The sequence below is a fragment of the Ambystoma mexicanum genome, chromosome 8 (genome assembly GCF_040938575.1).
Source record: "Ambystoma mexicanum isolate Mex_15411 chromosome 8, UKY_AmexF1_1, whole genome shotgun sequence".
Lineage (NCBI taxonomy): Eukaryota > Metazoa > Chordata > Amphibia > Caudata > Ambystomatidae > Ambystoma > Ambystoma mexicanum.
Genome location: NC_090929.1, coordinates 488,163,801 through 488,178,144, shown reverse-complemented (window position 1 = coordinate 488,178,144; position 14,344 = coordinate 488,163,801). Strand labels below are relative to the sequence as shown.

Sequence of the window (14,344 nt, the reverse complement as noted above, 5' to 3'; positions counted from 1 at the left end):
GACTAGCTAGCCCCCAGTCCCTACAGTTCCGACATCAGCTTAGCCCCAGGTCTTTTCCAGACCTAGCAACTCCCCTGGTGAGTACTCTGCTCTAGAAAAAACAGAATGGAATAAAAGAAAGTACACACAGTCGTCAGAGTGAGCACATGCCAATGCATGCCTTGCGGCGGAAAATTAGCGACTTGCTACCAAGGAAAACGCGAAACGAGAAATGCCAGTCGCAAGCATGCATGCCTTGTGGGGCTGTTCACCCAGGCACTGACCCACACACACCTAGACGGCATCTTGGATGTCCCCTCCCCTTTATTATCCACAGGCTAGTGGCCTAATCCGCAGGAGGGTTTTATACGGACACAACCCCACTGGAAAACGCTCTGTGAATAAGGCCTAGATCTGACGACACCCAGGCACGGTGACAATAAACTACCTCTCCGAAAAGGTTCCGGCTCCATAAGACCACCACGGCAGTGATGGCCTCAGTATAAAGGGTGGCTACTAACACAACACAGCATAGACTGCCAGGCTACACACGGAAACAGAGAAGGGCGTTTACAAATAAAAGGGTTTCCTTGTTCATTTGGGACTTTACAGTAGGCGCCTAGAGGCATGTTTCGGTGCGCTTTGCTGTTGCAGCGTGAGGCTTGAGTAGAACTAATTTCATTCGTTGCATTCTGGGCGTACTTTTGCATTTACCATTTTAAAAGTTACTCTTCGAGTACCAAAAAAGAAGACTGGGCGATTTACTGGCCCTGGTATTAAAAAGCGAGTGGCTCTTTATGGAGCAAAGTATATTTTGGATAACAAAATGGGAAAAAAATCGGATTTAGCTGAAATGCTAGACACCGAGTACGAACCCACTAACCCCAGAACAGCTCTGCTCTTCCTTTGCTCCAATGTATTGAATTTCTTGGTTTCATATAATGGTGCATACCACTCTGCCCACTTTCACTGGGAGGGAGCTACCCCTCCTTGGATTCGTTTTCACCCTGCCAGCCAACCACAAGCCTCCGGTAGACCTCAATGGTGTCACCCTTCCAGGAAAAGTTCATCTGCATAAAAACTTCAATGGGATCCACCATTAAAACGCTGGACTCTACCTCCATGAACTGATATACGAGATGTTGTAGGCACCAGCATTCCGCCTATCCTAGACATCAAATGGGGAGCTTTGCAGCAGGGGCATTCGCCCGCTGAGTTGTTTTACCATGCGTCCAATCACCGAAAAGCTATGCCGTCATAGGTAACTCTGGGGCAAAGCCACCCGTGTGTTAGAGGAGGCCATCCTATAATATAACCCGATGAAAATGTTACAGGATGCCCGCCGCTTAAGGGGGTCTTATGGTTCGGTGGGTTATGTTATGTTATGTTATAGGTACTTATGTAGCGCACCGTCACCAACGGAATTGGTCCCCAGGTGCTCTGGCGGATCTGTAAACAGGTAGGACGGGTAAGGTTAGTCGGGAGGAGGGGAGCAGGAGAGTGGGAGTGGTCACCCAGAGGTGGAACCCCACACCACGTGACGACCCAAATTGAGAGTTTATACAGACTACCGTCGCACAGATTTTATGTTAGTGCACGTAAACCCAAAAATGCATTTCATTGGTGCCAGACAGCAAATAAAAATCGTAGCACTGGCCACATAAGTAAGCCTAGAGATCAAACGTGACCCAACAGTGTATTTGTCAAATCATTAAACTAAAATATCCACTTTTATTCACAGTAGCCTCCCCTGACTTGAGCGCGATTTGTGCATATTAATCCACCTGCCCCCCCCACATTTCCAGGGGAAGGTGAACTCTGACACCCAAACTTAATACTTTTGAATGTTCACACGCCGGCAGGTGCACTCGATGAGGCGCGGGGAGCTGCTTCCTAGAGAGAACACGTGCAATCCATCACACAGCAGACTCCCGGCGCAGCTGCCAGAACCTGTGACCTCAGACTTCTCTTATCTGGAAGGCATGAATGGGCTGCCACCGCTCCCTGGCGGCCAGCGGCCATGTCTGCCCTGCATTCCCGGCCCTGCTCTACTCCGTGTTTGTTTTGAAACCATCCCCAGGTGTTGGCATCTGCGATCACGTGCCGGGTGACCCTTTCAGCGCCTCCCGAGGGTGGTGGCATGCATGTGAAAATCAAACACCGGGATGGCGCGGATCCTGGCTGATGTTTGCCTTGTCAAATCCGTGCAGCGAAAGCTAATGTGCAGATATTTACGACTCTCTAAGGTAGACAAAGGACAATACGGGGTGGGGGCTCACCTGTGTCAGGTATGCCCTGTCCCAGGGCCAGCTGGAGCCAGGAGCAGAGGGAGAGGGTGATCCAGGGTGTCATAGCCGCTCCTGTGCAGGGGGTCCTCTGCCGCCGTGAAAGCAGGGGGGCTGGGCAGTCATGGTCTCGGGCAGGGGCTGCGGAGTGGTGCCTGCCCTGTCGGGCTGGTGGGTCCCATGTCTGAGCCGGCTGGGGATGTGTGTGCGGCTCTGCTCGGCTCCAGTTCTGGCAGGCAGCTCACACTCCCCCCTCCGTGCATCTGAGGCATTCCTTCCTGGCAGCGGCGGCAGGAGTGGCCACTCCTGCCGCACCACCCACCAGCTCCTGAAACTTTCAAACTTCTGTCTCCAGGGAGCCAGACAACCCCGGGAGAGAGTGAAGCTGGCGGGCCTGGCTGCTGTGCTGTGTGAAGAGAAACGCGCGCGCTGGGCTGAGCTACTGTGAAATGCACTAACGCGATGTCCGAGAGACTTCTAGAAGCCTGACCCTGGAACAGTCCAAAGTAAGCCGAGTGTTACAGGACCATAGACTAGTACAGTGATGGCGACACGTCTCTGTATGGTGCAGTAACATGTAAAAGTATCAGCATATGATGGAGTATTTGCCAATATCGAGCTCACTACCTTACAGAGAACTTGCACACCTGGCTGTGCAATAGTGAAATGCACACATCCACGTTACAGTGGGCAGAGCCGGCCTTAGGGGATGGAGGCGGGCCGGGCGACCGCCCAGGGCACCATGCCCCCCCCCCCCCAGGGCGCAATTGGCAACCTGTAACGCCAGGCCGGGGAGTCTTTTAAGGGCTTCCCTGAGCTGGAATAGTGAGAAAAGGTGCGGCAGGCGCCCTTTTGTTATTAAATGCGCTCGCGGCGGTGGGCTGCATTTAATAACAATAGGGTGCTGATGCAGAGCATCAGCACCCTATTCACATGAGGATTACCTCCCTGCTGCGACGAGGGAGCCAGGACGCTTTCATTGGAATAGGGCGCTCATGCATTAGCATGCATGAGCGTCCTATTCCAGTGATTATCCCCCTGCGAGGCGCCAGAGCAGGGAGGGACAAAACAAATGTGGCACTCCTGCCTCTCGCCTGTCCCCTGTCAACCAGGGGTGCGCAGGGAGATGGCACCAATTTGCCCAGGGCGCTGCTGCCTCCAAGGCCCTGACAGCGGGGATATGTGTCCAGACATTAAAGGGGTATTGTAACAAGTGGGTTACAGTGAAACCAGTGGAGTAACATTGCTGAAAACTTTTGGGGGGGGCATGACCTCTAAATGAAAGCGGCCCTTGCCAAATGAGTGGGGAAAAATGGTGTGCCTCAGAAGTTAGGCAACAAATACTCCTGTCCCCCCTTAAAATGACACCCATGAGGGAAATTTACAACACTGTTTACTCTACTGAACATTTCACCCGTGCCCCGTTCTTGTTCTTTGTCTTGCTGGCAATTTTGATCTGTCATTCGGGTTGTTGGATACCGAGGCTCAGCCTCATTGCTCCAGTTTCTCTGGTTGAAAGTGTAGTCGCGGCTTCCATTGCTTCTTGATCTGTGATAGCTTGCCACAGTAGAGTTGGTTTCACAGGGTCATCGTTACGATGGGCCGTGGATATCGGTCAAAAGTATTTGCAGTGATCGTAGCAGGTTTCTTGATCAGAGGGTTTGCGTTCTGATCCAGTTTCGTTGGCAGTAATTCCTATTTAGCTTTGCTAGATGTTCATCCAACATCTGGATGCCCAGCTCCCTCTGCAGGTCCGCTGTTCTTGTAAAAAGTGTGGCTCCAGCCTCTATCATAAGGGCTGTGTTCTGCACCTTTTGAAGAGTCCTCTAGTGTGTTTCTACACAGGTGCTCCATGCCAGAGTGGCGTAAATCAGGGTGGTTCTAATAATCATCTTGTAGATGTTGACTTTACTCCAGATAGGCATGGATCTCGACTGAGGGATACACTTTCTCTTCAGTGACTGCGGCACATTTGTAAGTCTATCTTCCATTTCTACAAACTTGGAATCCCCCTACTAAAGATTCTGTCGCAGAGGAGTGAAGCGGAGTGAGCTGAGTGTTTGTGTTTGAGTGACACACTTTCTCTTCAATGACTGCAACATATTTGGAAGTCTGTCTTCCATTTCCACAAACCTGGAATCCCACCCCATAAAACTCCTGTGGCAGTGGAGCGAAGCAGAGTGAGCTGAGTGTTTGGTGTTTGAGGGACACACTTTCTCTTCAGTGACTGCAGCACATTTGGAAGTTTATCTTCCATTTATACAAACATGGAATCTCGCCTACTAAAGATCCTGTGGCAGTGGAGCGAAGCAGAGTGAGCTGAGTGTTTGGTGTTTGAGGGACACACTTTCTCTTCAGTGACTGCGGCACATGTGGAAGTCTGTCTTCCATTTCTAAAAACTTGGAATCCCGACAACTAAAGCTCCTGTGGCAGCAGAGCAAAGCGGAGTGAGCCGAGTGTTCGGTGTTCGGCTGTCGGATGCCGCGTGCCGCCAGCTGCTTGATCTTGCAGTACAAATTAAGGTAATTCATAACGGCAACTATTGTATTGGCCACGAATCTTGCATTCCCTACCAGTTTAACTACTTGGCAGCGGGAGGGACTGAAGGCAGGAATTGCCTTTGAACTCCCGCAGGATTGCAGTGCTAAGATTTTGCTAATTGCATTTACCAGGGAGCGTAACAGACACTTCCTTCCTGTCTGTTAATGTGACGTTGTGCAGAGTGCAGAACATAAAGCCTTGGTAAAATGCTAAGTCGTTGAACCATTCATTGGGAGATCTAACAATTTATTGCCAGAACTTGAAAGTGAACAGTGCTGATTTGTTCTTTGGTTAGGTGACTGTGGGAGGCCCAGTCCATTCTCCCCAGTGTATATGTCTGCAGCCAAGTATATCATCTAATTTTTCCTTATCAATAATATGCCGAGCTAAGTGGGGCCCAAATCAAAGGGCCAAAGGAAAGGCAACCAGCTGGCAAAAAACGTGGTAAAATACCTGTGGCAAAAACAAAGATATTTCAAAGACTACTGCCGCTGTGCCCCCTCCCCTCGGCCCCTTGCTCCCCCCTCTTGTATAATCACCCGCACAGGGGCCGCAACCAATAAAAACAATAACCAACAGGCCTCTTGTGTCCCAAGTGCGAAAATGACGGATTATTTTCAGTCTACTGCCAAAGATGCTATTAATTGCTTGCCAGGTAATATCCCAAATTACTTTTCATGGGGGTAGCTGACCGAAAAGAGGCCTCCGTCAGTGACTATGGAGACATTGAGACATTGCTAACAACTCCTTATTGGCGCTATGTTACTCACTTCCTTTTGTGAACATCGTCCCCACCAACAACTCAGAGTCAAATAAACCCCCGAAAGCTAGAGCGGGCCCTTCCGTGGGTCGACTGTCCACACCTGCAAGGGGGTTTGATTCTCTATCAGAGTTTCCGGAAGTCTCAGCAGCCAATAACGTCTATCGTTTCCCAAGTAGCAGACACCATTGTGCAACGACTATCGACCACCCGGGTACTTTTTCCCATTGATCAGGTACTCAGGGTTTGTCTGGTGCACAGCAGCCGAGCTTTCAACAGGAGCTCATCCCTGATGCAAGCTCGCTGTCTACAACCTCATTGTCCGTTGACGCAGTGATACATTTTGCCGTCAAAATCTTACTTAAATGACGTGGAGTAATCTTGGAAGAAGTAAAAAAACAAGGGGCGATTCTAGGCATAATGGACTAGCATGAATACTCACCACATGACCCAATGCATAAGTTGTAACCCAATGACCAATTGCAATGGCTGTAACAACAGTATGATGTTCTGTAGTATTCACAATGTATCAACGACCACCACTATGCCTGTACCTGTGTAACTAAGTTTTTTGCAAGTAACAGCGCCTCAATGCCCTAGGGCTGCTTGCGCGCTATATAAATATAAATAAATAAAAAAATAAAGACTGCAAGTTCAAGTAGCAAACCTAACACTAATGATCCAGAACACATTGCTCCCGGCTATTACTACCACCTTGTTGTGAAGAAGCTCCTCTGCGGTGGAGATAGTGGATGTGTTGGATGTGGAAGAGCGAACAGATGACATTACTGTGGATTCACGGTATAAAATCAGAAAACAAAGGCGACTGGCTAAGCGGGCCAGGCTGCGTAGGAGGGCCTGTGGCAACAATCTGGCAGTTATTGCCGAAATACCCGACCCCATGAACTCTACTTGTATCACATTAGGTATTGAACAAAAGGAGGCTGTGAAAGGCCCAACCAACGTGGGGCAGATCAGGAGAATGAGAGGGTTTGGCACTCTGACTAGTTGGTTACTTGATGAGGTGCAGAGTACAGCACCCTAAATAAATCCTGATAACCCTTTAGTTAACAGTGCGGATCATGATGATATTATTGGCCCTGCGATTACTCCACAGCACAAAGTGGTCGGCACTACCTATTTGCAGCCCACGGTCGCTTCAGTTATCACTCTCAGCCTACCCCCACCCTCGATCCCTTCCATGATCCCTCCTGTCCCTAATCCCCCACCCCATTCCCCATCTCCTCAATCAAAAAATGACCCTACGTCATTCCCTTTTGGACGCAGTCCTACTACTTTTATGGATAAACGGACCAACAGATCAGATATTCTAAATTTATGCAAAAACATTCCTGCATTGCGCGTATTGACAACTGCTGACTTTAGTTTTGTTGAGCCTGTGGACCTTCCAGTTGGTAATTTTGCACGGGTTCACTGCTCTACTACTGATGTGCCAGCGTTAATACATTGTCATGTGCGGTCCATTGAAAAGGCTGGGTTTATTGTTGATGATACCACCTATGTTACTAGCAAGGAGGGAGGGCAGGTTGAGAACCTCCCAATGCCCATTATTAAAGCTAGAATGCCAGCCAATGATTTGTCCACAGAGGGCGCTAAGGTCTGAGACTGGTTCAGAACATTCTTGATTATGCAGATGACAGAGACAAGATGAAGCCTGCGGGTCCTTAGTTGGAACACCAGAGGTTTTTCCCATTTACTAAAGCCCAAAGGGTTCGCTTAGCTGCATATCAGAGTTTGATGTCTTGTTTCTACAGGAAACATGTCTTACAACAGGGATACAATTGGGGGACTTTATTAAGAATCAACATCTGGCTACCAAAGGTGCAAAGGGTCGACCTTCTGTGGGACTGGCAGTGGCTATCAAATAGTCAGTCCCCCTGACAAGCGTAAAGATCATCCTGAGAACCCCTTACGTGCTAGAAATAGAGGTAGCAATACAAACTACCTGTCATTGATAGGCTTGCTAATTAACATCAATGTCCTTCCTGACCTGCCACAGTTGGAGGAGCAATGGGACACTCAACGAGATGTTGACTGAATGGATGTTGGGAGATAAGCATGAATTTACCCTCCTAGGGGGTGACTTTAATGCTGCTTGTATTGATCATGAACTGTGTGCCCGATATAAATGCATTAAACCAGAGTGTGTTATGGCTAAACCGAGAGGGAATAAGAAGGGAAAGCAATGGTTGGATTTCCTCCGCAAATGCGCTGTACTGATGTATAATGGTTGTACGGTCAGAGATAGCCCTGGTCACTGCACTTGGAGTATGGGTACCAAAGTCTCCACCTCAGATTACTTTTTTGGGAGCAACATGTGCTCCAAAGGAGTTATATCTCTAGAATCCCGGCAGACGAATTACAGTGATCATTACATATTGATTTTAACAACTGATCTAGGAAATCCCTTGAAAGTCTATGGGGGGCGAGGGTCTGGTGGGGAACTATGGGGGAACAGGATTTGTTGGACACAACCCAATATTACTAAAAGTTCCAAGGCAGTAAACCATCGGGTCAAATATGAGCTGGCCAGGTTTGCTCTCTTAGGGGTTGATGAGATGGAAAACTATCTTAAGAATCTAGCTCACCAAACAGGATCAAGTGTAGTGCATTGTGTGGCCCTCCAGGGAGCTGAGAAAAGCAAACCCTTTGATGTTGAAATTAGAGATGCCAAGCGAAACATGAGACGCCAGCTTAGATATGCCAAGGCGGGACCCGAAGAGAGTGGAATCGGTGAGGCACGAGTTAGGCACATTAAAAGGGATTATTAGAAATGGCTCTGGAGAAGGTGGCATTCTGAGTTAAATGCAAAATGACAGCAAATGTTCTCCGTTCTCTGTACAGACCAAATTAGACCCATCTGGCAAATACTGTCTCAGGCCAGAGGCAATATCGGGCAGTCTGTGGTTAACCCCATAGCAGAGCCTGAATGGGTCCTTTTTGTACGGTCCAAATATGCTTCTGCTGGGGAGTCAGACACAGGAGAAATAGCAACTGTACCATGGTCCCTACACCCTAGCTGGGTGGACATATGTGAGGCTATATTGGGTCTGAAGGGCTCACGGGCGCCAGGACCTAGCGGTGTGCCAAATGCAGTGCTGAAAGAAGATCACAATGCTTTGGCTACGGTGTTAAAACTGCTGTTCGATAAAGTATGTGTGGAGAGGAGAGTTCCTGCTTGATGACAGCAGGCGATTTTGTTACCTGTATATAAAAAGGGTGATAGGCTGTGCCCTGTGAATCACAGGCTCCTTTCTCTACTCGATGTCCCTGGGAAATCATTTTTGTAACTTCGTATTAAAGGCCCTGCTGCATTTGGTAGATGAAAATAGCATATTACACTGTACCCAGAAAAGTTTCCGACCAGGCTGGGCAACAGCACATAACATTAGAGCTATGGACTCGCTGATTAGGGAAGACGCGACAAAAGGTAATCCAGGCATGTACATAATATATGTGGACTTCAGTGCCGCAGTCGACACTGTACGTCGTCTGTGAGTATGGCAGAAACTCTGTAACTATGGTTTCCCAGAACGGCTGATTTCAATCTTAAGACTTCTCCATAAGAATAGCTCTGTGCAAATAAGGTTAACAAGTGGGGGTTTATTGTCAGCGGCTGAGGAAATCAACAGGAGTGTCAGGCAAGGTTGTGTCCTGGCTCCCCTGTTGTTTAACCTATATCTGGCAGATCTCACGGCATACCTGCTTGCCATACCAGGCTGTCCTGTAAAAATGGATGAAACTACCATCACTAGTTTACTCTATGCAGACAACCTTATATTGTTGGATTGCACCATACGTGGAGCAAAAAATAAGCTCACAGTCCTTACAGAATACGCTAAAGAAAATGGGCTGGTTAATAACACCACAAAAACAAAAATGATGGTCGTCACCAGCAGGAAATTTAGTAAAGTAAGTATTACCAACGACATTAAAACCACCGACTATGTCCCAATTTATTTATATTTAGGTATACCCATGCAGGCAGACGGTGATTATAGACCACTAATTGCTAGTAAAGAGAGTAAAGCCAGGCAATTCACATTTGCCATTAATCCATTTGCACATCATACAGCAGGCTACTCTGTGGAAGGCATTATAAGGCTTTATAAACAAAGCTTTGCCCTGACAATACTATATGGGCTAGAAGCCCTCGGACTGCCCAATCTAACATGGCTCCACACAATGAGGGTTTCTCCTGAAGGATTCTCCTGAGGCCCCCCCCCAGTCAACACCAATGGCCTATCTCCGTTTGTAGATGGGCCTGGTGTCTTTGTCTAGCCAGTTATTGAGCAGAAGAGTCTTTATCTGGATGAGAACTGATCCCAAGTGTCAGATTCTGAAAATCTTGAGCAAACGAACTGGGGCGAATTGCGCATCTATCAGCAAGGGCGATAATTTTAATAAACTCAATGAGGCATGCTTTACTATGAGCGATTGGCACCCTGATTTTGCGCAGGCCCCAAGGTTTGAAATACTGAAAGCTTTGTTTAAAAATAAGTTACAGCAATGGGATTGGCTAAATAATTACACCCCTTAGCATCATTGCATAACTTTACATCGATATCTCAAGACTCAGTATCACCTTTTAAGATGCCCAAGCCCGCTGTACGAAGTTTCAGACTACGTCTATGGACCAATCAGCTCTCTGTGTTGGCACTGCAGGGGGGCCACTTGAAACTTGCAGCAAATAACAGAATATGTAGAATGTGCATGCTGGAAACTAACTTTGAAACTCCTAGACATGTCCTGACAGCATGCCCAAGGTGGGTGTCCCTTTAAATGACTGTACTGGGGCAGTTTCTGGGGCATTATGACGCAATTAAGTCCGATGAATTTTGGGCTTATTGTTTGAATACAGACTCAGAGGGGGTACACATGGCACTATTTAAAATCTGGAGTGTTTTGTGGGATATATTCAGGATTTGGCCATCGCCATGCCTATGTCGTACCCCCATACTGTTGACTGGTGACAATGGAATTATCATGTGATGTTGGTGGAAATTCTGGATATGTCTTAGATGTCTTAAATGTTGAATGTCTAAATTTTTTAAATGTTTTATTGTGTTTTAAACATCAAACGTTTTATATGCTAAATGTTTTAAACATTTAAAGTTTGTATGAATCTTTTCTATGGTAAACTATGAATTTTTGTCTGATTCATTTTGTAAAGGTTCTTAAGTGAATCAAAAAAATAAACAAATAATAAAAATAAAATGCGAAGACATTTTCATATTGGAAAAAACAGATCACAGTTATTAGAGTCGACATAATGGGCGATCCCAACCTTGCTCACTGTACTTGGCGTAAAACACTCACCTGGTGGCCCTTTGCGGTTCCTGTGTGATTCCACAGCCGGTGCACCAGCCCTTTGGTTTAAAGTCTTCCGGGTGACCCTGTCACTTCTGGTTTTACTTCCTAGTGGACGACCGCCTCTGGTTGTTTTTACTGCCAGGCCAGTAAGTCTCCCACGCCGTGCATGTAGTGAATAACCCAGGGTCCACTGCATTCAGTTTTCAAGGAGTCCCAACTCTCCGTAAGTGTGTCAGTGACCGTCTAACCCCAATCTGGCTTGTGAGGCCAGTGGGTAATGCTCACAGCAGCATCTGCAGCATGACTCCTGACCGGCTAGGACCGCCCAGTAGCGCTGCCATGCTTTGAGGGTGGCCCCCTGCAAACACTGATGCCCCCACTCCTGATACCATAAAACCTGACTCACAACCATCCCTCTTGAGAGCTGCAAAGAAGTCCAGGAGGAAAACGTTGTGCCCCTCATCCGACAGGTGAACACCATCGTTAGCAAAATGCATGGCGTTCTTCTCACACAGCATCCAGTGCCTGATAAAACCCATGCCCTCTGTTTTCACGAATTTCTCCAAGCTCTTATTCACTCGTTTCCTGGATTTTTCCAAGGCAGCAGTGGAAACTGCACCCGCCACACCTTCCAGGGCACAATTTCAGACCAAAACATTTCTGCCAGCATTTGACCCAAAATTCTGATGCCCTCCTGCATTTGGGATATTAGCCACCCTCTCCCTAAGCTGGCAAGATCATTCCCTCCCAGGTGCAAGACCAGATGCCCAGTGTCGGCATCCTCCCCCGCTGTCTCAGAACCGCGGGCAGTAAGCAATGCCATTGCATGACCGGTGTGCCCAGATAGACCAATTCCGTGTTCCTCAGACCTATGCTGCCACCTCTCTGCTATTGCTGTGCTCTCCTCTCCACTCGCAACACAAATTAGTGTCCCATGAGCCAAAAAGCCCCACCTGCTGATACAATGAGTCGTGCTAAAATTCTTTTTTTAACAATATGTATGAAAACAGTAAAAACCTCCCGAGGTAAAGCGCAGGCATTCCTGGACCCACTCCAATCCCTGCCGCCAATCTATGATCATCTTTGACCAGAGCCCAAGCTTGCGATGGGGGGACCCGGCCAGTCCTTCTGTATAATTTATAGCGGTCATAATCCCACTTCCCTAACTTCTGTATCGCTGGCCCAGGCATCCCTAGCTGGATAGCAGTCATAGCGACCCCTATTCTGAAAGCGTGGAAGGACCAACCCTTACCATGGCAACCAGCCACGTCGAATGCATACCATACCTGACACACTTAGGAACTTACCAAAGCACCGCTGATACTGGGACCTAACTCCTGGCATGATCGATTGCTCCCCGAGGTCCCAGAGTGCCTGGTTAACAACATCAGCTGCCACCATTCCGTCTCAAACTGCACCCCTTTTATTGTTCATACTTTTCATCCACCCTCAAATCTACTATTCCCATTCTCAACTACATATATACAGTTTTAACAAATTCGTTCTTTTTTTTTAGATGTTTTCGGTTCATCAAAAATTCAATTAGTTATTTTTCATTCGTTAAAATCACTGCATACCATTTCAATGCCATGGAACATGATCACTTCCATCCAGCCCTGTGTTTTCTCAGGTGCCACAGGGATCCCCATCCTGCCCATCAAATTCTGGAAGGAAGCCAACACACTTGCACAATCTCCAGAGCCCCTTCTCCCTACAAAGAGAACATTGTCAAGGTAGTGGTAGTGAACAATCACCCCCCTCTGTTCTTCCTTACGTGCTGCCCACTCCATAAATGAAAGCCTCAAAGAAAGCGCAAGACACCAAGCAGTCCATTGGCATGCACATATCGAAGTAGAATTGGCCGTCCCACAGAGAACCAGTAGACAAAAGCTATCAGGTGCACCGACATGATCCGAAATGCTGATTCAATATCAACCTTGGCCAGCAATGCCCCCATGCCTGTCTCAGCCAGCAGGTCCATTGCCTGATCGAAGGAAGCATATGTCACTGAGCAATACCCTGGGCCTAACCAGTTGTTAACCGACTCTCCCCTTGGATAAGATAAATGATGTATCAATCTGTCACTCCCTTGTTCCGTGTTAGGCACTATGTAACAAAGTGGACCTCCAGTACTTCAGGTAAGTTACAGGTTCCTTTATTGTCCATGTCCAGTACTCTTCCTCAAGACACAGGGATGGTAGGGGACACAAGATGACAAGGGAAACACCGGGCTCACCCCCACACCCATCTTCTCAGCTCACTCTTCACTCTCACTCCCAACCGTCACTCACAGAACCTTGCACACCAACATTCTACATAAACATTCCAAGTAGGTGATGTCACACACCCACCTAGCCTGAAAGCAGATTACTACACTTCTCCCCCCCCCTTAGAAACACGAGCCAACTGCTACGCCAACGCTTCCCAGGGAAGACAAAAAGGAATGACCTTAACTCCCCAAGACACCACGCTACCAGAAATTCCACAACACAGCGGCCGCCTATGTGCAGAACCTCTGGCAAAACCAAAAAACGGAAATCCAACAAAAGGACAGCATTAACTGGACACCAACGGACCAAGAAGGAAAAGATTGCCAACGGCATGCAACCAAAACAAAACAACACCACTCCCTCGGTCACACCTCGAGGCCACAAAAATAAAAAACAGAGCACTTACGCCTGTCCCGAGCTGCCCCTCAGGACCTAGGGCTGCCCCCCCTAGCCAAAACTATTGTTAGTGAACACTAACACAACTAACACCTAACCAACCTACCCACCTTAGCACAAATCACCTTCCACTTCGGTCTGCCACCCCAAAGTCTCAGAGCTGCCCCTCCAAGCGCTAACCAACCGCCCCCAAAGGAAGCAACAACAAATGCCCAACAAACCGAGGGACCACTTAAACAACTTTGACAACAGTATGAGGAAGAACCACAACACCATGCTGCTACTCTGCACAAAACCGTTGACCATTCCCTCTATCCACAAAATCCATTTCTAACACACCAGGAGACAACCTGACATACCAGACTCGGAATCAGGAGGCACAATGGCAAAGCAAAATTGACACCACCTCGTCCAATAGGATAACACTATGGACAGTAAGAAAACTCCACTCAACTCAGGCATAGCGACCAAAACAGAGATAACAACGCTATGAATCACTACAGCGAACAAGTGCCCTGAGAATAAGACTCCGCCAAAAGTGACTTACCCTGAATTAAGCTCAGGCACTAATGACCACAACATACAGGCCAAAGTGACCAAACCTGAACTATCAGGCACTAATCACCACAGTAATAAGGGAGATACTAAATCTAAAGTGACCTACCCTGGAAAGACCAGGCACCCAAGAACATCTAAAGTGACCCACCCTGGACAGACCAGGCACCAAAAACCATAATCACACCTCACTCCAAGACACCTAACCTGAAACCACAAAGGT

The 14,344-nt window shown here is 47.8% G+C and overlaps 1 protein-coding gene across 1 annotated transcript in view; it reads right to left on the bottom strand.

Moving 5' to 3' along the window:
* VWA1 (von Willebrand factor A domain containing 1) overlaps positions 1 to 2,756 on the bottom strand; it is a 332,806-nt gene extending 330,050 nt beyond the window's left edge. Inside the window, exon 1 of the mRNA XM_069610126.1 lies at positions 2,259 to 2,756. Coding sequence (XP_069466227.1) covers positions 2,259 to 2,331 — 73 coding nt within the window. The 5' untranslated portion in view covers positions 2,332 to 2,756. The remainder of the gene's footprint in view (positions 1 to 2,258) is intronic.
* Between the last annotated feature and the right edge of the window lie 11,588 nt (positions 2,757 to 14,344).